Raw genomic sequence first — 24860 nt, 5'->3', positions numbered from 1 at the left:
CACACGTGACATTGCTGAGTTAATATTAGTTGGCAAAATATGAGAATTAAACTCTGAACCCTTGGATCTTACTGGTAGACCGCCCTGATATGAAGGTGCGGCATGATACTTTATTTCGCATAAGGGAATATAACTTAAAGCGGCAAACTAAAAGTATTTGTAAGCTTAGGGGAATAGTAATTAAGCGAGTTCCCAACTGAATTTTTGCTCACCAAAATCCGCTAGGAGAGTCAGACGCAAGCCATTTGGGAGCTAAGGGGAGCCATGTCGAGCCTTACACCTTAAGGTTTCGATTAGTTTTGTTCCAGACTTATTGCATAACTAACTATAGCCTTTTGAAGAGACGAAATGTTTAGTCGCAAAAACAGTTTTCGAAGGCACTTGCAGACTGTCAGTCGGTGCCGCTCTGAAAGACAATGGCGACAAACTGAAGTTGGTCAGTTTACACGCATTACCTCCTTATGGAGGCTAAAGGGTTGCTTAACTATTTAAAGCCAGAGAAGAGGAAGGAACAGTAAGGTATCGCCCAATATTGGATTTCACAAACTTCGCCTATGCTAAGGGCCTAAGGCACCTCTTTGCGGGCAGAAGTTTGAAGCTAGGCAACACCATCGTTTACTTTCAAGCGATATCATTGAGCTTTGACGCCACGAATTTGGTTCCCGTAGCGGAATATTATTTTCATATGTAATACAATTTTATAAGAATTAAATATATGTACTGATGTCGAACCAAAACAATTGAGCCTGATAATATGGCAGAAGTTACTTTTGTCAAGACAAAAACTGAAACGTGCTGTCATTTATTGTGCCCCTTTCAACACAGAAAGACACCCATGCATATAGCCACAGGTTTAGACCAGGTACTTCGCTATAATCACAAGCAAGTGTCACCTCAAAAGAGGTGCTTTTATAAGCCACAGAAAAAGAACTGGCTGTCTAATCAGCGCTAGGCTACCCACATGAAGTCACTGCCTAAAGTGCATATGGTATTGATTACATCTTTTCACTTTACGTCGATGTAACCAGCATGAACAATGAGGGGCATTTCGTTATCGCATGTCGCTGCTCGCTGGCCTGCGCGACAGCACAGGAGCACACACGAGACTATAAAGCTAAGTTTCTTCACAAGCTGTGCTTTGTTTATGCCAATAGAAGGGCCAGCACACATGCATTCCTGCAGTGGCCACTGCAGGAATGCATGCGTGCTGGCCCTTCTTCTATATGGCCACTGCAGGAATGCATGCGTGCTGGCCTTTCTTCTATCGTCATAAACAAAGCACAGCTTGTGAAGAAACGTAGCTTTAGCCACGTGTGTACTCCTGTGCTGTCGGGACAATTGGACCTGACAAGCGTAGTATATGGCTACTTTCAGAACATATACCGCCATCTAGGCCTTTGTAATGCCATTCCAGTAAAACTGCAGTGCAGTTCAGCTGCGCCAGACGGCGCAACAAGTCCAATAAATGGCGCAAGTGCACACCAGCAGCCATCCTTAGCACCGGGGTGGAATTTAGCATTCTTGTACCTTCGAAATCTTGTCATTGGATGTGGTAAATTGAAAATGATATTCACAGTAAGTACTTCTTCACGTGACAATATTTTGAACGAACACTTGCTACAAAAACATGCGAAAACTCATCTATAGTAGCTGCTCATTGTCGGGATGGCTATGAGTATCGGTGGACGGAACAATGACGGATAATAGGTGATGAAAATGTGTTAAATGCATTCTTGCAATAAAGATAAACGAAATATGGGGTTTGACATAAACCGGCTAATTTTGCGAGTGAAATGCAAGCGCCGCCACGATAGGCTACTGCGGCTTTAATTCTTTAATTTTTTTCGAATGATTACATCGTGTTGGGCGCTTAGAAACTAAATTAATGTACACATCCTTATCTATTCCCAGCATATCATGATATAGTAGGTACATATATTTCAGTCTGCCCCTATACCGTCTCAATTTTAATGGCTCTAAGTTTGCGTTCTTTAGAAGAACCGTCGGAGATACTTGCCAGCTATAACAGTTGAATATAAATCTAACCGATTTGCTTTGAATGCTTTCTAACTGTGTTATGTTTTTCTGGGTATACGGGTCCCATACTACTGAGGCGTACTCAAGAATTGGTCTAATGTACGTTTTGTACGCTAAAAGACAGATTTCTTGTGTTGATTGTCGAAGCGACCTCCTCAAGTAACCAAGCTTGCGCATTGCTTTTTTTTTTGAAATATATGACATATGCTCGTTCCATCTGAGGTCAGATGTAATTACGAGACCCAAGTATTTGTAGCTGCTGACCGTGGAGAGAATATTACCGCCAGTGCTGTAAGAAAATTTTAAAGGGTTTCGTTTTCGCGTGATTGACATAGCGACCGTTTTCTTTGCATTCATAGTCATTTGCCATGTGGCGCACCATGCTTCTACACTGGCCAATGATGAATTCAAACAAACAAGTTCATAACGATGACAGCCGCCCCAGTGGTAAGGATGCAACGAGTATAAACTTTCGCGAATGTTTAGTATCCGATTGATTGGAGATAAATAGTTCTTTAGCTCCCCCCCCCCCCCCCCCCCCCTCCCAAAAACGTTTTCATCAATTGCTGACATTCTAAATCTAATTTTCGCCTCTTTTTTTTTTTTTTCGGACAACTTGCAGATAATTCCTCAATATTACCTGCGGGGAAAGTTAGCACCACACAGTACCGTCTACGCAGAATTCAGCGAAAATTAGGTTTCATGCAAGGGTAGGCTGGTGGTGGGCCAAAAGCGTTGATTTTGCACCGAAATCGGCTGCTTCGCGGGGAGTGCTGTCCTCCGTTTGCTAATTTCATTATTTATTGCAATTCGGTAAATCTAATGTAAGCGTTAGGCTGGCATTAAAGCTTTCACAGCATTTCGCCGAGGCTTTCAGTGAGGAAAGTCGCATCGTTACTGCTGAATCCACGTGTTATGCTTAACAGCAGACAATCCAACTATCGTTCCTTGTCTTCCAGGCATGCTTGTACATCTCCGTGATTTATAGGGTGCCTCGATGTGCGCGCCCTCGACATATGCGCGCGGAGTAGTGGAGAGGGGCGCGCGCATCTAGGCACCCTAATGATGAACGAAGCGCAGCGCCTTTATTAGTATTTAAAGACTTCATGGGATAAACATCAACACACACAGAAGAAGCTAGAGAATCAGGTCTTAGCAGAGGGCGCTAACTGGCTCGAGTTGTATACGCAGTTAAGTTCCCGCTGTGTATTAACCACTCGCAGTCTGTCGGATGTCGAGTTTCTGTGCAACCGCATCGCCATCCTCGCTGATGGCACGCTGCAGTGCCTCGGCTCGCTGCCTCATCTCAAGGAGAAGTTCGGCAAGGGTTTCACCATCACGGTGAAGACGTACGCGGACCGCAAGGACGATGTGCACTACCAGCGCGAGGTGGCCATCGCCGTCTGCGCGCATTTCCCGCAGGCAGAGCTGGTGCACTCTTACGAGGTGCGTTGATTGCGTGCATGCCTCTTTAAATGAGACTTATACCCCGCTGAAATTTTTGTCAGCCAATCATAGGGAGTTATAAAAATTTGGAGCTAATCTGATATGGAAAACATATATGCAAAAATCCTTGTTGCCATATCTTCTCCATATATTTTCCTATATAATTTGTGCAAAATTTTTATTTGGCAATACGGAGTCCGTATATTTTCATAGGCATAGTCCATATATTACGTCTAATTACATTTGTTCCATATGCTGTTCATAGAACCCATATTAAAAATGTGTAAATTATGGGACTCATCATATGAAAAGTATTCCAGGTAGGCGCGCCAATAGTCCCAGGGGCCATATATGTAACGATTCACTTTGTTTTGATGTCATTTTGATTAATAGTCGCTATAGTGGTAAAGAGATTAAAAGCAGTCAAGTAATCTCAACTACTGCACGGTATAGTACTGTAAATCTGGTCGCAGCGTCGCCGCAGTTCACACTGCTGCCGCTAAATGCCGATGCCGCTGGGCGGCATCGGGCGCCCAGTGTGGCATGGTGATGACCGTGTTTACGAAACAAAAGGGGTGTCACAAGCATGTTTCTGTCATCAGGAGCTTTATTGAGGAGTTACCAATGGGAGAGGGTAAAATGGAATGAAAACGAAATTAGTTGTTGTGCGGTTACCCAAAGATCATAAAAACGTCATGGCCGTGCATATAGCTATCTGGTCAGCCATATAGAACGGCGCGAGGACAGCCACGACACGAGAAGGTCACGTGATATGTTTGCAGCGGATAGGTGCAACGCGGCTTTCGAACTGGTTGATGAATGGTAAACATTTTCTTGCCGAAAGCGACGAAGATAATCGCATTTTGTAATTCCATAAGCGAATATTATAAGCGCTGAACTAAAAGTTTCTATCGCAAATAGGCATCCGTTCGTAAAGGCATAAATGTCTGCATTAAAATTTAGGCAACCATCTTAGTAGCTGACGTGATTCGCTTGTTTTGGGATGAACGTCAACACTGGTAGATTATTTTTCCTAAACGCCTGCATCCACTTGACCCCTGCGAACTTCTTAACCTCATCCGCCCACCTAACTTTCTGCCGTCCCCTGCTACGCTTTCCTTCCCTTGGAATTCAGTTTTCAATGGAAAGAAAACGTAGCAGGGGGAACGAGTCTTACATATATATATATATATATATATATATATATATATATATATATATATATATATATATATATATATATATATATATATATATATATATATATATATATATATATATATATATATATATATATATATACATACGGTGAAAGTTCTCGCAACGCGCGAAATTTCACCTCCTTCATCTGTTTAGATCCATGATCATCATCATCGCTGACTGCTGCTAGGAGCGTCGCGCGCGGTGTGCTAACTGGTTCTAGAAAAGAACAGACGTTCGTGCAAGTGCTTGCTACCTTACAATATATTTGTGTATGTATACATATAGCTGGAAACTGGTCGCAATATTACTCCTCAAAAGTGACAATTGTTTGCATTGGGTAGAGTTCTACTCATGCATAACCATAATAGAGCGCAACTAATGCCATACAGTGTAGAAGTGACAGAATCGTATAAAGGAATTAAGTTAACTGAAATTCAAGATTCCACCGCATCACTCTACTACATGTCTCATTCTAATTCATTCCTGTGACTAGCTCGACGACTGCCTTCTTTCAACTTCTGCATGCAAAAGAAGGGTGAGAATAGCAGGCACTATGCAAATTTAGAAAAACACTTATATTCTTCCACAGAAGTGCCCCTGAGAACTAAGTTATTCTTACACATGCTCGTTCCAAGACTAATTTGTTTGCAAAGTGATTTTATTTATGATTGGAGCGGCGCTACTTCGTTGGAGCGGCGCTACATAGTGGCCTAATACATATCTCGCCCTATCGGGTTCCGTGCCGCAACCGAAACTTCTCTTCCCTTTATTCAAAAAGCCCATTATAAGCACTTTTTGGCGCTTTGAAAAGAAACTCTACCTTCATTGCCTCTTTACTTTACCGGTAATTCTTTTCATTATACCTACTTCTTGAACGAATTACTGAAGAGCATTGTGCAAGTTTTTTTTCGAGTAGTTCTTGTCACACCTGTTCGTCTTTGCTTTTCCGTGTTTCACCACGGATCTCAAGCAAGCACGACTGATCAGAAAGAAAACCACTCATCATCAACTCTTAAGACGTGCTAACGCACTTCAAATTTCTTGAAATGATTGTCTTCACTAGAATGTGTGGAAGAAAAGTTTCAATTCGCAAATACTTGCCCCCTAAAATTAAAAGTTAGAAAAGGCATGAAACTTTCATGAAAATTTTGCATCCTTTCTTCTAGACCCTATATAGTCCCAAGGCTAAAATAAATCTAAAGGAATTTATCTTTCGTTTTAAATTTTCGTGGCCTGTAAAATAACGCTCAACCTGTATATATTTCAAGGAACGTTCGTAGTGGAATAACACTGGCCGAGTCGAAAGTTCTGAACCTGGACCCACTTATCTGGGCCATCACTCTCCCAGCCAAGAAATCTAGAACAGATCGCGCCTGCTAGAGCGAAGCGAAGCCCATTAGAATAGATAACAAAAATAGCAGGGGTTCACGTCTTTAAGTGGCCCGATGCGAAAGCATTACTCTTCTGCAGAATATGCTGCGGCAACTTCGTTTCTTTAGGCGTTGGCCGGTTGACCATTTGATTCAATTGAGCAGTGTTTGTGTGGACAGAGCCTATCATCAAAGCGTGTCCGCGAGAACTCTCAATCATCCATTACATGACTAATTGTTATCATGGTTAATTCAGCAATGATACATCTAGCAAGAATAATTAATAAAACCCACACAGAATTGCAATTTCTTATGAGTAATTTTATTATTGAGGCATATTAGCCAAATAGCCACGCTTCTGAATTATATTGAATTAGTGCGTTATTAGAAAGTGGTGGGTCACTCTGCTTAACAAATAAGAACACATTCTCAATTAAAATTAGTAATTATTTGGTAAGCATAGTGACCCACCACTTTCTAATAGCGCACTAATTCAAATATAATTGAAATGCGCGGCTATTTAGCTAATGTCTAATGAAATGACCCAAAACAAATTGAACTTTTGTGTGGTTTGATTAAATTTTCTTCCTATATGTACCCTTGTTGAATTAACCATTATAATAATTATTCATGTAATGGATGATTGACAGTTCTCGCGCACTCGTTTGATGACAGCCTCTGTTCACACACGCACTGCTGACACATTCAGGTGACAGTACTCATGAAAGAAGAAACGCTTTCTCATTATTACTGCAAATACAGATAACGAAGGGCCAGTGTTTTGAGCAGTAATAGGGAGTGCAATTCTTGGCGAATAATTTTGTTCCCGCCTCTAAGGCTTCGCTACTGCTTATTTTGATTTCCTACAAGAGAAAATCGAAAGGTCAATCAATAAATTTGGCATGTTTTTCTGAATTGTTTGAAGACGACTACAAAGACACAATGAGCAAATATTAATGCATTTTTATTTTGCAAAACCATCTATCGTAGGTCTCGTTTCTTTATTTGGTTTGTTTCGCGTGAAATTTAGATTAGGCGCAGCAATTTTATATAATTTGAATATTTTTCTCACTTTTCAAAAACAAAACTCGTAACGTCACGACAGCAATGGCTGTGCGATGCAGTTATCGCAGTGTGAGCTGATCTTAGGAATGTTCGCCAGGGAACTACAATTACTTGATATATTGTTTTCCGCAAATGGAGGGAGTGGCCTTCATCACTCTTACACTTCTGACCTTTTCTTGAGGAAAGGTTTCCTCTTGAGTGAAAGTGACACCGCTGCATTTGGAACACGGTAAACTATTACTACAGGTCCCCTATCAATCTATGCTGAAGGTCCTCAATCATGTTTAGAATGATTTGAATGACTAGCGAAATGTTCACCTCTTTTACATCGGTCATCGCTTAACGCTACACAATTCCTTTCTTGCAGGGCGTGCTGGAGTTCCGTATGTCTAGGGTGCGCATGCCGTGGAGCCATATGTTCGCCCGCATGGCGCGCATCAAGCGGAACTTCAAGCTGCAGGAGTTCTTCATCGCGGACACCTCTCTGGAGCAGATATTCCGCAGCGTGACGCAAAAAGAGGCCAGCGAGGCAGCAGCCGCGGCCGCGAAGAAGCAACAGGAACAGCCTGTTGCGCCGGGACGCCTCATGGCCTCCACGCTGGGCTTCTAGAAGACTCATTTGGCTAGGATATGTCCCCCTTAGGACCAATACACCATGCTTGGAATCCAGTGTCTGTATATGTGTCGTTTCTGTGCTTCAGATATATATTTATTAGTCCCGCCTTTACTCTGCCGACTTGCCTCTGTTTACAATGGTAACGTTCCTTATGTAACTTTTACTTGATGCAAAGTCTTTGCCCGATGCTTTTTTTTTCAGCCCTAATTAGTTCAGTCCTGATGCAGTCAGTCATTGCCAGTGGTACAAGCAGCCTGCCTTTAGGGATGAAATCGCTAAGCCACGATTTGTACCCAGAACCCCCGCCCTACTTTATCGGTAAGGCTTGTGTTTAGCAGGGTTCCTGTGAGTGCAAGTTTTTTAATTGTATTTGTCCCCTTTCACTGATTTCAAATTCCTCATTCACGAAACCACTATGAAGCCTTCTGCAGAACGACTACTCAAAACATTACGATCTCTGCGTTAAGTGCACGCCATTAGGTATTTTGGCGAAGCTCTCCTTACGTTATTAAACTTTTACACTATGCCGAGAAGAAGCAATGAGCGCGATGCGATACTTCCTACAAGAGTGTCGTTGCCATGTTGTCAACAGCCGACCCCACTAGTGTCGAAGCTGTCACGTCAAGCTCGCACATTTCATTCAGCTACCATTTGAAGTAAGCTTGCGCACCATAGTGTGCGAAGCCAGCACGCGGCGCGAAGTCCATGCTCTGACCTCCAAGCCGTAGCGGCCCATGAGCATTCCTGACAAGTCACCACTCGACGGCGTGACTAAACTCCGTGAAGCGGCGTGAAGAGACGCGCTCTCCGCTCTACTACGCCAGAAATTGACTAATTTTATTCTTGCATTTACTGTAGATTACGCATTGTTTGGTTTGTATGAATGAATTCCTCGTACTTTCGCACAAGAGCTGCGTTTGTATAGACCAACACCATGTTTACAAAGAAAGCGCTCGCGACGCCGCAGCAGACTGGAGGTGATAGCGTCTAAAGGAATACGCGGGAGAGAAAGTCTTCAAAGCAGTTTTCATATATCATAGTACACCTATGATGTCGTATTTTGGCGCAGATTAATTGATAAACTTTACTGGGAAAATGGGGAATTTTGAATAGTGGGTTAGCAAAGAGCAATGGTCGGCAGTCCTTGCTAAAGGCATCCGTTGGCCTCAGCAGCGGCTCTGGCTCGCTGCATCAGCATGAGCTGATGCTGAGCGTCCGAGTCTACTAGAAGATCCTCCCACTGCTCATGACTAGAGCAGACTATTTTAGGCATTATGGGTCTAGCCCTACATCCCCATGTTGTGTGGTAAAGTGGAGCAGTGTCTCCGCAACAGATATTCGCTTTTGCATCGTGTTGCCTATATCTTGGGGTACATGGTTATGTTTGGAAATATATTTGTTTATAGGCACCTCTCGGCTTAGTGTGTCATGTGGAAGTGCGTACTTCCTACGCCTCTCCATACATGCTCATATTGTTTCCCCGTATGTTTTATGCTGTTGTGAAAGGCTCTACCAATGGCTTCGCCGCCCGGCAAGGGACACCTCAGACGACGGCATATACCCTTTACTCCAGCGTCGGGGACCCAAACAATCGTGCGTTGCCTGCCAGGGCCTGTTCAGCCGGCCGGCTAGGAACTTGTTTGCTATGCGACTAATCATGGTGTTTTGGAAGGCTCAACAGACGGCTTGTGAGTCCGAGATTATCCAATAATTGTGTTGTCTTCAGTTTGCTTCCGAGATTGCTAGGGCTATTGTCACCTCTTCTGACCTCCAAATGCATTTGGTTATAGTTATTCATATTTGAATATATTCGTAGTATTCGCGAGTCAGTGACTGCGGCTGCTTTTGCCTCTGTGGCTCTGTACCTCACTGCGTTGACGTGCATCACAAAATGTTTTTCGTTCAGGTGCTTGTCAAGGGTTTGACTGGCGTTCCTTCTGCCATGCTGGGTCCATATTCCTGGGCAGCGGTTTAACAATGAACGTCTCCCTGATTTCCGGCGCAATGTTGATTTTGAGCAACCATGAACGCCCTAGAACAGATCGTGAAAATATAAAACGCCATTTCAAAGACGCCGTACATTTATAACACTGCGAGAGGCTTGTTGGGGTGCAAGTCTGGAGGGCGACCATTAGAATCACATGTAAACATAACATACAGCAATATTTTCCTCGTTCCGCAGAGCACCAACTGAGGCGGTCGGATATTAAGCATTGGCGAGCGCCATGACCTGGCGGAAGCTATCCAGTTAAAGCTGGGAAAGGTGGTTGCAGCAATGCTTACGGCGTATCCTTTCCTACTGACTGTCAGAAATGCTGTCGCATGAAGGCTTGAGTACCATGCCTCGTTCTCATTAGAATGGATAATAAAGGTTGCCGGAATGTTCACCTGTTACGTTATTCAAAGACTAGGTTGAGATGTATCCACTCTAGTAGAACACGTCTCCCGGCAGTGTACCGCAACATGGGCCGACAACAGCTTATGGACCGCTTTGTCAACCTGTTTTATAACCATCCATAAACCTTTCCACTGTATTTGCTCTAAAAGGGCCCACCAAACTCGCACTAGTTTTTACTATAGTAAGAACTAGTGCGAGTTTGGTGGGCACTGTCTATGAAAAAAATGGTTACATATAGTCTCAGTTCCCCTTTAATTATAATGGATAAAGAGGAAAATGTCGCCTTCAAGTACTCCGAAATCCCGTAATACGTACGATCCTTTCACGAACGAACCTATAAGGTAGTAGGTATCCGGTTATCGATACTGAAAACCAGCGAGTATCTACTACTACTTGCGCACACATGGTAAGCACATGCTTATAGATATAATTACCTATAGTACATAAAATCCAGCTATAGAGTACCAGGTGCGGAGCCCAACAGTCTGGCGTTTCTCGAAGCACATGTCGCTTCTGGACTTAAACCACACAATCCGCAGTTAGAACGCGGGAGCTGGATGCGTAACAGAAAGACGTATTAATACCGGTGAAACTGGCCCATAGTTGCGATCCTCACATAAGCAGCCTCCCGGACGGTTTACATGGTCACATTTAGTTCGCATGATGCAATCACGGGAACTAAAAGACAGGTTTTACTTCCTCAACTGCACAAAGGTTTTAGAACTTATTCGTGTGTATTTTTTATGTCGGTAAATAAACAATAACAGTCATGCTTAGACTTCTCACTCAGCCCCACGTGTAAAGCAGTTGGGTGCCTTCTTCCTCAAGCTTACCAGATGAGTGATACAACTGTAGGAATGGCAAAAAGTGCAACTTTTATTTCAACGAAAATACTGGCAGGAGTACAGTATCAAGGAAGGCCCACGTCCTTCCACAAGTGCATGACGTCGCTCCCACGTGTTTTAAGCCCAATCAAGGCCTTCATTATATCTATCTGCTTCGGCGTAAAGTGACTTTTCCAGTCCCCCACCACGCCTTTGCGCACGAATTCTCCCTTTCCCTTTTTCTCCCAGACGTCGCCAAAGTTTTCCTTCGCCGACTTGATGTACCGCTCCTTGACCTCCGCGGGAACGTGTTGCATGACCTCCGTCCAGTTCATCAACTTCGAATTTATGGACTTCATGCTGTTTAAGCTGGTCGCTAGCAGTATCCTTTCCAGCCGCTCGGGGTGCTTACGAAGGTTGTCACCGTACTCCTCCTTTCCAAAGAAGTCGGCTAACTTGAGAATCCAACCAGCAGTGTCCTTTTTGAGCTCCTCGTAGGTGACAAAAAGCACATTCGGGTCGTCGCGGTGCGCGTACCAGGACAGCAGGTGGTCGAAGTAGTCCCCGAAGTCGACCTTGCCTTCCACAAACATATCGAAGAACTGATCGAACGTGCCATCTTCAAAATGATACGTCGGAAGCCGGCTGCAAAATAAAAACGATCAATCAAGTATGCTGCAGATGTGCTTATACTCTCTGCTTTGTTGCTCAAAATCTCGATGTCTCTAGATGGAGGCTTCCACCTCCCAGTGTACACGTAGAAGCCTATCGCTCTATATCTCACTGCAGTAATTGTCACAGTACTTACACGCTGTCACAAGTATCGTCAAAAATATATATGAACATGTTTCAGGCTGAGTACGTACTAGCCCATTCTATCCTGTCTCCATTTTCTGTTTTGTTATACCCACCCGAACTAGAGCACATTCGCTCAATTGCTTCAGAAGCACGTTGTCGATCAGAAGTTTTCGTGACAAAGCAACACACCGAGAATTGGTTATGTTCGTGGCCGAATGGTCGCAGTAACTCAAATAGGCTTCTGGGTAGCAAACGTTTAAGTATCTGACTACAAAATCTATCAATGAAAGCTTACAACAGCTGATTGCCTAGCAGGTGTGGGCCAGCCGTGAGAGGCAAGAAATCAAAAGCGCAAGCAGCCTCTAATGAGAATCCAAATGTGCATGCTCCTTATCGGCTCTTTGCTTATTCGTTGCAGGAGCTTACCTGAAACTACGCTTCCTGAAAATACTGGGAGAATCTTTTTTATTGGTGCACCATTATTGTTCGACCGCCTCTGCTTGTGCAGCACTTCCAACAGAAAACCACTGGGCTTAGATAAGCCAGCCAGTGCGTTTTTATTTAAACTTTTAGAGATTTTAATGCGCGAAACTTTGCCATAAAGCCAGGTCCCAACAAATTATACCTGTCGGCCTGTCTCACGGCAACGCAAATGGGATGGCGTCGTGTAGCTAATAAGGGACTTGAAGATGTCGGGCAGAAAATGTTTTTTCTCAAAGAAACTGCGCCTGCGGTAATCGAGCTGTATTATTTATGATAGCCGACAATGCAGAGATCAGCAGCCATAATGATATATTGTCAATTATAGGTGAATAAGGTTTTCTTGAATATGCATATCCGAGGGCTTCAAAACACAAGCAAACTGTCATGTGCAGTCTTTTCTCAAAACATCCAGCAGACAGTGTTCCGTCATTGAAAGGGTTAGGGAGATGCTCGTGTCTCCGTCGTTGAACGGTGCATGATAATACCCGTTTCTCACGAACCCGGCTGCTTTACAGAGATGAGAACTAAGAGCAGTCCTTTAAAATGTTCTAGGCGCCTTTAGCAAAGGCTATGCTCCCATCTCAGTTAATTTATTGACACTAAAACTGCACTGCACTGAAAATTAAAGCAGTGGGGTGTCGCCTACCTGGTGTGGTAGTAGAAGGACACGCAGCAGTCGTACGGGTTGCGTGCCACGTACACGTACTTGGCTTTGGCTGAATATGGCTGCTTGTCGAATGGCAGGTGCGTTTTGATGACCCCCGGTCGGGCCATGGCCCGAGCTCCTTCGGCGCCCGAGATTTCGAGGAACGGCATGGCTTTCCACCGCTCCTCGCCCATGGTGTCTTGCTCGGCTCCGCTCGTCAGCACTGCATAGGCGATGTGGTGCATCCACGTGCTGCCGCACTTCGGGTAGCTGTTGACGAAGACGTCACCGTCCGGTGGTTGGTACGAGAGCGCCGACTGAATGACCCACTCATTGAAGACGCGGTTCAAGTGGAGGCCTTTGACCTCGTGATAGACTGAATGGGGGTCTCCAGCCACCACCTGCAAATAACATTTTTGTGCAGTAATATACTCTCGGAATCAAAAGTATACATCTAGATCATGCGTGCTCCACTTCAAAGGTGCGCGTATCACTGTTTTCATAATGACATGTTACAGTCTTGTATATTGAAGAGAGCATCTTGGCGGGCAAGTTGGTGCATAATAGAGGTGAAGAAAAACAGCGCGAAAACCAAAACGAGACCACACAACACAGGCGCAGTGTTGTGTGGTCTCGTCTTCGTTTCCGCGCTGTTTTTCTTCACCTCTTGTATATTACTTAGTACCTATTTGACAATGAACTTATGCTTACGATTCTGAGGATCTTGGCTGCGAGAGATTCTTTGGAAATTCCGATCACCGAAACAGGCTTGATGCTAACGTTCTCGCTTAAGTCGCACACTTTGCATCGCTGCCTGATGAAGATAAAACAAAAACATAGTAAAAAAAAAGTACAACTTGGTACAAAGTGCTTAGTAACTCAAGGAATGATACAACATGGCGTTGCACAGACACGCGCCTATCTGCTTTCCTAACACACATAATATTCATCCAGGCGTACGTCTGCACTCATGCTGGTGTTAATCAAGTTGTCGTTTTAAGTTGCCTTGGTAGCAAGGGGCCAGTAGTAGGCTTTGGTCGACTCTTCGCGGATTCAGGTTGACTTGTCAATGACTGCGGCTGAAGGGTGTTTTACATACGCTCTCAGGCTTCAGCAGGCTTCACAAGGCCAATGGGCTACCCTCTAATGCTGTTCGCAGTGCAATTGTTCAAGCATAATCCTCTATCTCTAACACGCACTATCTGGCAGTGGTCTCTGTCGAGCAGAGACCGAACCCACCAGCTAACCAAATTCCCAGTTCCCATTATTCTTCCTTCTCTTGGGAGGCAGCCCGGTCTGGCTCAGACACGAGCTCTTAGTAATCGCTGATTCAGCGAACGAATCAGATCGCGTCACCCATCAGGATCCTGAAACCTAGGATTCTGTCTATAATTTGGACAGCCATAACTCGACCTCCATTTTAGGCTAAATAAATGTTTTACTGCTACTACTATACCTATTACAAACGCGGGTATGCGTCGAAGCTGTGGTCGCTGTCTTTACCCAGATTTTATTGAAACAGCCGGGGAAAATTAATGCAAATGACTTCGGTATAGCTTGAACAATACCGCTGTAACAGAACATGTACAATTGTCTTTCTGTTTTCGATTACTATACAGCTTTTATTGCGCGTAAAGACAGCAGATACCTGCATCGTCGAAATTTACCTCCTACCACACTCCAGAAATAATAGGTTGAAATGTTAAGTTGCACAACATACTGCCGCAGAAGCCTGTAGAACTAAGTAGGCATGTGTACTAGTACCAACACACAAGCACCGGCGAAAGAAGGCATGGCTGGCTAATCGCTCGGAGAACTCGCTCGCTCTCCGAGCGATGAAGGCGGGCGCGTGCCAGTCTCCCGAGCTCCACCACATGATGGCGCCAGTAAGTGACTTTGCGGCAGTATACTGCATCCTAGTCGCAATACTTCTACAGCTGTACGTAAAGATGCATGCAGTTAAACAGAGAACGGCACATATTCACTGCGATGTTATAAAGTAAATTTGCGCCCGCGGCCAGGCGCACTGGCAGCGGTGCCGAGAATATTCATTGTGAATGTGTATCAGGCGCTCTGGAGATATTAACGCGAAACGATTTTGTAGGCTCATGAGTGTGGACAGTATTCGTGCGTCCGTGGAGGATGTCACATTGTGATTGCCGAAAAATGGATTGATTGATGAGGAAAACAATGGTTGCATGGGTTTTGAGGGTGGAAAAATGTGTGTGTGCAAATTTTCGTTGATGTGGAGGAATCGGCCATTTAGGTAAAGCCAAAAACGTCAATTAGACGTCGAAATAGCCAAGGACACCGATATAGCGTGCAGACGTTAAAACAGTCACGGACGTCGGAATTGCGAAAAATGCGTCAAAATCGAGTAAATAACATACCCGCACTTGGCAAAAGAAAGTAAAAAAAAGAAAGAAAAAAGAGCAAAAAAAATGCAAATTAAAAGAACGAAATGATTGACGCATCGCCAAATGAGTGTAAAGAGTCTCAGGAAACGATTCCTTCTTACTAAGCATTATCTAAGCATTCCTTGCCATGTACCAGTAACCAAACAACGCTTTCTATTTGGAGTTGTGACAATGTCAATTTGTATGTAGCAACTTGAGTAGAATGAAATGCTCCTTCCTGCTTTTGGCTGAACCAGTCATTTTTTCATTGATTATGCAGCGTGTTTCACGTAACATGAATCAAGGCTTTGAAAAAAGCAGAACACTGCAGCTGGTTGAAGCCAAGGACATATTATTTGCCTTTTTTTTATATTTTCATATAGTTGACAGTTTTTCATACCTGGCAGCCTTTCTTCAAACGCCAGAAAAAGTGCCACGTTGCAGGTACGTTGCTAAAATAAACTGGATAGGTTGCTTTTAACCCCCTTCCCAACTTGATGATACCCACTTGGTCCCATACTGGAAAATAAAGATTCTGCTGAAATTATCTCAGTTATTTAACTAATTGAGCGGAATGTATAAATACCCTGAGAATCACTACTTGACAAAAAAAAAAAAAAAAAACGATATGCTGTTGGTTTCACCATTCTTTATTGCCCCGATTTTTTTCAATCCTTGTTTTAGGTTATGCTAAACATATGGTTAACACTTACCGCGTGTCTTGAAGCCGACCATCCAGCGTGGTAGAGTGGATGCTTTGTGAACTTCAAGACACATCAATGTGAAGTCAGTCCTGTGATGTTGGTTACATCCATGTACATGAATGAGCACTTATAGACCCCACCATGCCTCAGAACACCTGCTCAAGAAGCTCAAAATTTTAAAAGGACCAGTGGAAAGAGAGGCTGCTCTCTTTAAAACAATGAACCGCGAGGAATTGAATGAAGGGAGGAATTAATAATTGGAATCCAAGTGAACACAGCCTCACAACTACACAAGCAAGAAGTCTAGATCCATCTGGAAAACAAGCATATATTTTCTCTCCTTTGAACCTGTATTGCATTTATCCATAAGCGGCAATTATTGTATGGTGTATATACTTCCATTAAGGAAGAAGTCCTTCAATAGCTATTCACTCGGTGCACTTTCGCAGAGTCAGAAGACGGCCAGCCCTATATAACAGCGTAATAATAGCTCGAATACTGAAGCAGCAGTTTCGGTATCCAGAGGTCGTAAAATAGGAAACGGCTAAAATATGATTATGAACGCTGAATTCCATTTCAATTCAATTAGAAGCAATGGTCGAAATTGGCCGTTGGACGTGGAATAGAAGGCTGACTGAATGATCCGACAACTACTGATCGTTCAGGTCAGATTATCATTCCATTTGTATTAGACAGCTAATTGTCACGTGTCGCTTGCACAAGACGGACTCCGTCACCTTTTTTTTTTTTTTTAACTTCCCTATTAACTCCCAGAAAGAGTTTTCTACTCACTTGACCAGCCCGCTTGGTGTTTTCTCCTGATGAAGTCATGTTGCACGCCTGATGAGGCACTCTTCAACCCTGTGAATAATAGTCACAAATATACACTTCGTTAAAATTACGAGCCTTCTTTGTGTAATATTTAAACAGCGTGTACCCTGGTTTTTAGAAAGCATAACACCAAATATTTGCAACCTAAAATGATGCATTTTCTTCTTGGACTCGAACTTCAATGCCAACCATTTCGGTTTAGACTGACTGGTAGATCTCTTTTTTTTTTTCTCGCAAGGATGTTGTAAACTACAGTATAAGGAATGTTCCACACACTAGCATTGCTTTCAAACATTTACTTCGGCGTAAAGCAGTGACTAAATTTGTGCAGTAAGAAGCGGCAGCATAGCGCCTGCCCATAGGATAATCATACTACCTGAATATATAAATTGTATTAAGAAAAAAACAACGGACGCAGTGACACACGCACATCCAGCCACAGCCCTTTTTTTTTTTCTGCTTTCACATTATATAGATAACCGCGAAGCTTGCTCCCTCAACACAGCCCCTTTTAGAGCATAAATTGACGCAAGGGCGATCTGTATTGAAAGCCGAAGAAATTAGCCATCTGTTTCTTTGCGTTATTTCAATGCACGGATGGTCATTTAGGCACCCTTTTAGGCACTTTTTACAAACATTGGCATAGGCAGCTTGTACAAAGGTGCACTTGCTTTCTATCCCTCTCTAGCAACGCTTGCCCTTGCCCTGCCACAATTATTTTGACCCAAACGGTACAAAGAAAAGGGGGGGTTCAGAAGAAACGAAGAGGCTTTTGCTCTTAAAAAAAAAAAAAAAAAAAAAAAAAAAAAAAAAAAAAAACTGACTATTGTGAATGGCTGCGAACGATTCTCTTGAATAAACTTCTCGGACATGCTAAAGGTACTACGCAGGGTGTGGCGGATAAAAGAAGGTAGGTCAAGCCTTAACGTAAAATAAAAGCGGCGTGATGAGGGATATCACATAGCAAACACATTCATTCGCAGGAGGTAACTGCACAGTACAGACTACAATGTGTTCATTGCTTACCCCAATATTGAAAAGGCGTTTTCTACTAGAAAGCTTGAAACACCTTCCCTTGAAAACGGAATCAGAGGAACCTAAACATACATGCGCGTGGAACAGGACACCTAGCTGTTCATAATTGCCTCAATATTTCCAGACAACAACCTCGTATTCAACAGGAAGAGCCTTTTCGGAGCACGTTCTCAAAACAAAAAGGAAACACAAACGCATCTACAGAACAAAGTGAAACGACTTCCCTCCTTACCGGATGCAGCAGGTCCACTTCCTTCACCTGTCCTGGTCTTTGTGCTCAGCACAGTCACAGTGAACCGAAGGTAATCACATGTACAAAGTGAAGCACTTCCTGTTGCGCGCAGCACACGCGTGGGAAGGGCAGACCTTTTATTACCCGATGGTGAGGTAAAAGCAAAAATAAACTAAGAATTACAGGAAATCGGTGTCATCAAAAGGTCGACAACCACCGTGTAATTGGAGTATTTGCTGTCACATGCTGACCTTCGGTGCTGCCTAGTCGTCGCTCATTTCGATGAGCGGGCACAGTCAGGCACACGTGGTCTTCATAACTTCTGAATCTGGACCACTCTATATAATTATAGACGGAATGAATCAGAAAAAGATGGGAAGACGCAGCCCTTGTCATATTTTCTGCATGTACAGTAACATCCATATAAGACTTTTATTAGATGATAACTCCGCTGCAGCTTTTCGCTGCTCCAGAAAAGCGGGATAGCGAATTGATTTTGCTGTGCACATTTTTAGTGAACGGCTGCACACACACAAAAAAAAGAAAACGACGAAAAACACGCAATGACGATGAAAAATCTTAATTCCGCAGTTAGTGCACTTCTTCAACGAATGCGCCTCTGAACGTGCTCTCTACCATGCTCGTAAGGATTTGATGTTTTCTCATTTTGAAAAATGAAACAATGTGGGCTTTCGGAACGTTTGTTGCACGAGATACATAGCACAGCGCTGCATGAAGCGTTTTCTCAGTGCGGTCATATTCTAACACGAGTAGGAGTTGCTAGGAGAACAGATAAAATACGCTTTTTACATTGCTGCGCCGAAAAAAAATCACGATGTAATGCGAGTTATTGTCTCAATGCCAATTAGGACGTAGATGCGAATGTAGAGGCAGCCTTCTGGAGCACTTGAGGGTGAGAACAATGGGGTACACATCGACGAAGTGTGAGGCCTAGCGCCCACAGAGTAACCGGCCTGATGAGAGTGAGTATACTGTCAAGCGAACTAGAAAATAATCAACTTGCAATATTGAATTGTGCCGCAGCACCGCTCCACGCACCGCACCCCAATGCACATTCTGAAACGCGCGCGCCCTCCATGCTCCCCTTTTGCCAACGTTGCCAAATTTCTTGAACGTAATTTGCGCTAGGTCTGGCCAAAACGTTACATGGAAAGTGCTGGCTACCATGCGCGGAGTACCATTACGCCCGCGAACTATTATCAAAGGCGGGGACAGGGTTTACAAGAGCCGCCGCCGCTTTCGCTGTAGTCTTTGTTGTATTAACTCCATGGGCGTGCGATATTTGACAGCGTGTTCAATGCCTCTTGCTGCGTTCCTTTTAGCGATTCCATCGAGCAGTGACATGTCATGCCGATGAATGGCGCCATAAGTAGTAATGCACATAAATACATTCGGTCAACGCGCGCATAATGTGATGGCGAGTAACGTGGCGCTCTCGCCTCGCTCATCACGTGGCATCATGAATGCGCAAGCGCCGCGCGACGATTTCGCGCCCTACGGGACACGATGAAATTTGCGGGCTTGGCGTGAAAGCTTCCACGCTTGTGGAATCTGCTGTCGAGAACGTAGCAATGACACTTTTCTTGGAGTTGTGGCCTCGCGCTCTTTGCTTCCCCTCGTCATCAGTGTCAGTGTAATAAAGCGCATTGAGAGCTATGGCTGAAATACCTGATGGAGTGCACTTTATGCGCAATGTCGTGAGTAGTCGTTGTGCAGAAGGCTTCGTACTGGTCTGGTACATGAGGTAAGGAGTTGAAAACAATGAAAGTGGACAGATACAAGTAAGATAATTTGCACTCACAGCAACCCTGCTGAACACAAGCCTTACCGGTAAAGTAGGATGGAGGCTTAGCGCTATTTTAGTCGTTGCAGGCAGGCTACGTCTGCCACTGGCAATGGCACGTCGCACAAGGAAAGGAGTGATTAACGATGGTAAGAAACATCGAATAACAAACTGTGCTTAAACAAAAATCATATAATCTAGCCGTTATCTCTGGCGCAAGAAACGACACATATAGAGACACCGGATTCCAAGGGTGGTGTATTGGTCCTAAGGGGCACAGATCCGAGCCAAATGAGTCTTCTAGAAGCCCAGCGTAGAAGCCATGAGGCGTCCCGGCGCGACAGGCTGTTCCTGTTGCTTCTTGGCGGCCGCGGCTGCCGCTTCGCTGGCTTCCTTTTGCGTCACGCTCCGGAATATCTGCTCCAGGGAGGTGTCCGCGATGAAGAACTCCTGCAGCTTGAAGTTCCGCTTGATGCGCGCCATGCGGGCGAACATATGACTCCATGGCATGCGCACCCTAGACATTCGGAACTCCAGCACGCCCTGCAAGAAGGGAATTGCGGAGCGTTAAGCGATGACCGATGTCAAAAGAGATGAACATTTTGCTAGTCATTCAAATAATGATTGATTACCTTCAACACAGATTGAAAGGTCACCTGTATTCATGGTTTACCGTGTTCCAAAGGCAGCGGCGTTACTTTAAGTAAAGAACACACTATTGCTCTAGGAAAGTCGGAAATGTAATACAGGCATGACGGCCGCTAGCCCCATTCACAATCAACAGGATGATGTCACGTAATGGCAGTTCTCTAGCGGGCATTCCTAAGATTAGCCAACATTAAGACAAGACCATCATTCAGCAATTTGCTCTCGTGACGTGACGAGTTTGTTTTTATATGTAAAGGCAGAAAAATATTCAAAGTAAACAAAATCGCCTCTAATAGATCTACATTTCACGCGAATAAAAAAAAGAAAGATGTTTTTAGATAACAAAAATGCATTAATTTTTGCTCATTTGTCTGTCTCTATAGTCATCTTGAAATAATTCAAAGAAAACATGCCAAATTTATTGATGTCAAAACCTGTCGATTCTCTATTGTTGGAAATCGAAACAACCCGCAGTGACATCTTGGAGGCAGGAACAAAATATTCCCCGAGAATTTCACTTCCTATTATTTCTCATGAGCTCCGTCACCAGAATGTGTCAGCAGTGTGCGTGTGTGTGAACAGAACCTGTCATCAAAGCGTGTCCACAAGAACTGTCAATCATGCATTACAGGAATGCATGAAGTTCCTTGAAATTTATGTTTTTACATATTACTGAACATTTCATACCTTTTTTCATTTTTTATTTTAGTGGTCAAGTATTTGCCGAATTTGTGAACTTTTCTTCCACACATTGTAGTGAAAAAAACAATTTCAAAAGTTTTGAAGTAGGTTAGCACGTCTTAAGAGTAGAGGTAGAGAAGGTAGAGTCGTGCTTTTTTGAGGTCCGTGGTAAAGGGCGGAAAAGCAAACGTGAACAGATACAACTAGTAGCACCAGAAAAAATCCTGCAATCTTCTCTTGAGTAATTCCTTCCAAAAGCATTTCTAACAAAAACATTACTGACAAATGAAAGAGACAATGAAGGTAGAGTTGTTTTTCAAACAGGAAAAAAGTGCTTATAATGGGCATTTTAGACATCAGGAATAGAAGCTTTTGTTGCGGCATGGAACATCAAGGGGCGAGATGTGTTAGGTTACTAGGAAATGAAGTAGTGCAGCTCCAATGATAAATCGAATCATTTTACAAATAAATGTTAGAACGAGCATATGAGAGACCTAAAGAGCACTTTAGTGCAAGAATGTAAGGGTGTTTTTCTTGATTTGCTTAATGTTAGTATTTCCACCCCTTTATGCATGCAGAAATTAGAAACAGGAAGTCGTCGGGTTGGTCCCAGGAATGATTTGAATTGATTTGGTTTGATTTGGGGAGTTTAACGTCCCAAAGCGACTCAACCTGCCAGAGACGCCGATCACAGGAATGAATTAGAATGAGAGATATAGAACAGTCATGCGGTGAGATGTCGTTACGTTCGCTTAATTCTCTGGTACACTTATTTCATGTCTACATGGCTGTGTACGAAATCGGTGCACATTTTTATTTTCGGAATCTCTAGAGTATATATACACCAGGTATCTCTGGTAAGCCTGCTAGAAACAAAAAATATAAAGGCTTTTAGGCAAAGTAATATGCCCCTGTTGACGTTCGTCTCAAAACAAGCGAATCACGTCAGCTACTAAGATGGTCGCCTAAATTTTAATGCATACATTTTTGCCTTTACGAACGGATGCCTATTTCCGATTAGAGACTTGTATTCCACCTCTTATAACATTCATGTTTATGGAATTTCAAGTACCATTTCTCACCCAGTTTGAAAGCCACGCTCCGCCTACTAGTGAATGTAATTCCGCAGCGTACAAATCACGTGACCTTCTCTTGCCGTGACTGCCCTCGTGCCGTACAATATCACTGACCAGATAGCCTATGCACACGACCAACAAGTTTCTATAATCTTTGGGGAATCGTGCAACAATTCATTTCTTTTTCATTTCATTTGACCCTCTGCCATTGGCGGCTGCTCAATAAAGCTGCTGATGGCAGAAACATGGTTGTGACCCCCCTTTTGTTTCCTAAACACACTCACGACCATTCCACCCTGGTCGGCCGATGCCGACAGGAAACTAAACATGACACGCTTTACACGCCCGACATTCGGAAGCAGCAGTGAGAACTACGGCGAAGCTGCGGCCAGACCTACTCTACTTTACTGTGAAGTAGTTCAGATTACTTGTCAGCTCTTCCCCCCACCTGCTCCCCGTGTCCTCTTGCTTGTTTCATAGCGACTATAGCTCTAAATGGCATCAAAACGAAGTGAATCGTTGCATAACATGACCCCTGAAGTATTGGGGCGCCTACCTGGAATACTTTCCATGTGATGAGTCACAAAATTTCACATGTTGTTAATAAGAGTTCTATGAGCAGCATATGAAACAAATGGAATATACGCAGTATATGGACTATGCTTATTAAAATATACGGAATCCGTATTACCAAATAAAAGTTCTACATACACTATATGGAAAAATATATGGTGAAGATATGGCAACAAGGATTTCGCATATATGTTTTCCATATCAGATTGGTTCCAAATTTTTATAACTCTGTATCATTGGCTGATAATTTCAGCGGGGTATAAGTCTCATTTAAAGAGGCATGCACGCAATTACGCACCTCGTAAGAGTGCACCAGCTCTGCCTGCGGGAAATGCGCGCAGACTGCGATGGCCACCTCGCGCTGGTAGCGCACATCGTCCTTGCGGTCCGCGTACGTCTTCACCGTGATGGTGAAACCCTTGCCGAACTTCTCCTTGAGATGAGGCAGCGAGCCGAGGCACTGCAGCGTGCCATCAGCGAGGATGGCGATGCGGTTGCACAGAAACTCGACATCCGACAGACTGCGAGTGGTTAATACACAGCGGGAACTTAACTGCGTACAACTCCACCCAGTTAGAGCCCTCTGATAAGACCTGATTCTCTAGCTTCCTCTGTGTGTGTTGATGTTTGTCTCATAAAGCCTTTAAATACTAATAAAGGCGCTGCGCTTCGTTCATCATTAGGGTGCCTAGATGCACGCGCCCCTCTCCACTACTCCGCGCGCATGTCGAGGGCGCGCACATCGAGGCACCCTATAAATCACGGAGATGTGTACAAGCAGGCCGAGAAGACAAGGCACGATAGTTGGATTGGCTGCTGTTAAGCATAAGACGTGGATTCAGCAGTAACGATGCGACTTTCCTCACTGAAAGCCTCGGAGAAATGCTGTGAAAGCTTTAATGCCGGCTGAACGCTTACATTAGACTTACAGAAGTGGATAACGTATAGATGCAATAAATAATGAAATTCGCAAACGGAGGACAGGACTTCTGGAGAAGCAGCCGATTTCGATGCAAAATCAACGCTTTTGGCCCACCACCAGCCAATCCTTGCATGAAACCTGATTTTCGCGGAACTTCTGTGGTTCATGAAGTGCACTTTAGAAATTTTGCGTAGACGGTGTGGTGCTAGCTTTCCCCGCAGGTAATATCGAGGAATTCTCTGCAAGTTGCCGAAAAGAAACGAAGACAAAATTGGATGTAGAATCTTGGAGGAAATTGATGAAAATGCTTTGTTTTTGAAGCCAAAGAACTATTTATCTCCAAACAACCGGATACTAAATATTCGCGAAAGTTTATATTGCAACTCGTTGCATCCTTGACGTACTGGGGTGATTGTGTGACTGCAGGTGTAGCGTTGGCTTTAAGATCCGCGACGCAAAAAGGTGGCAGCCTATATATGGGTTTATGTCGAAACCCATATTTCGTTTATATTTAATGCAAGAATGCTTTTAACACCTAAATTTTCAGCACCCATTGTCCGTCGTGGTTCCGTGCGCCAATGCTCATAGCCATCCCGTCAATGAACAGCTACTATCATAGGATATTCAGAAATTCTCTCGTGTTTCTGTAGCAAGTGTTCCCTCGAAGTAATGTCGCGTGAAGGAGTACTTACTGTGCATAGCCTTTTATTTACTATATCCAGTAACGACATTTCGAAGACACAAGATTGCTAACTTCTACCCCGGTGTCAAGGACGGCCACTACTGTGCACTTGCGGCTACCTATTTATAAATTTTCTAAGTACCGCGAAGCTCCCATTACGTACTGGCAACCACGAGTGGTGCGGCCAGAAAGCTTCCAACTGCTCGAGGCGCGCCTCTAGCGCGGGTACATTCAAGCCAAATTCAGAGGACATTTTAAAAGCATCATGGGCATTGCCTTGATGGCAGCTACTTTTGTGACCAGTAGAATTTGCGAACTGTGAAAGGTAAGCTTGTATGGAAGGCTGAGCTGAGGTCTGTATGTGGATCATTCTAGTCCTGCCAAAGAGCT

The 24860-nt window shown here is 43.9% G+C and overlaps 3 protein-coding genes across 3 annotated transcripts in view; 1 reads left to right on the top strand and 2 right to left on the bottom strand.

Annotated features, from left to right (window-relative positions):
* Positions 1-7755, top strand: part of LOC146176570 (phospholipid-transporting ATPase ABCA3-like) — a 59735-nt gene extending 51980 nt beyond the window's left edge. Inside the window, exons 22-23 of the mRNA XM_084581328.1 lie at positions 3261-3483; positions 7489-7755. Of these exons, the coding sequence (XP_084437454.1) occupies positions 3261-3483; positions 7489-7731 (466 nt within the window). The 3' untranslated portion in view covers positions 7732-7755. The remainder of the gene's footprint in view (positions 1-3260; positions 3484-7488) is intronic.
* Positions 7756-11045: 3290 nt separating this feature from the next.
* LOC146176569 (sulfotransferase 1B1-like) lies at positions 11046-16817 on the bottom strand. The gene is made up of 5 exons (XM_084581327.1): positions 16779-16817; positions 15277-15281; positions 13598-13700; positions 12887-13287; positions 11046-11604 (listed from the first exon to the last, which is right to left on the bottom strand). The coding sequence occupies exons 1-5, from the start codon at positions 16815-16817 to the stop codon at positions 11046-11048; spliced, it is 1107 nt and encodes a 368-aa protein (XP_084437453.1).
* Positions 16818-20150: 3333 nt separating this feature from the next.
* Positions 20151-24860, bottom strand: part of LOC146176568 (phospholipid-transporting ATPase ABCA3-like) — a 65197-nt gene continuing 60487 nt past the window's right edge. Inside the window, exons 23-24 of the mRNA XM_084581326.1 lie at positions 23165-23387; positions 20151-20431 (exon numbers count right to left, since the gene is read on the bottom strand). Coding sequence (XP_084437452.1) covers positions 20189-20431; positions 23165-23387 — 466 coding nt within the window. The 3' untranslated portion in view covers positions 20151-20188. The remainder of the gene's footprint in view (positions 20432-23164; positions 23388-24860) is intronic.

The sequence above is a fragment of the Amblyomma maculatum genome, chromosome 10, assembly GCF_055883805.1.
Source record: "Amblyomma maculatum isolate TAMU_Amacu chromosome 10, ASM5588380v1, whole genome shotgun sequence".
In the NCBI taxonomy this organism is placed as follows: domain Eukaryota; kingdom Metazoa; phylum Arthropoda; class Arachnida; order Ixodida; family Ixodidae; genus Amblyomma; species Amblyomma maculatum.
The sequence above is the reverse complement of the archived record's forward strand: the minus strand, read 5'-3'. Positions and strand labels throughout refer to the sequence as shown.

Excerpts from the sequence above, each read along its gene's own strand:
- LOC146176569 (XM_084581327.1), bottom strand. The coding sequence starts at position 16,817 with ATGACTTCATCAGGAGAAAACACCAAGCGGGCTGGTCAA. Across the intron at positions 13,288-13,597 it reads CAGCCAAGATCCTCAGAATC|GTGGTGGCTGGAGACCCCCA; the intron begins GTAAGCATAAGT and ends TGTTATTTGCAG. Across the intron at positions 11,605-12,886 it reads TCCTTCTACTACCACACCAG|CCGGCTTCCGACGTATCATT; the intron begins GTAGGCGACACC and ends TTTATTTTGCAG.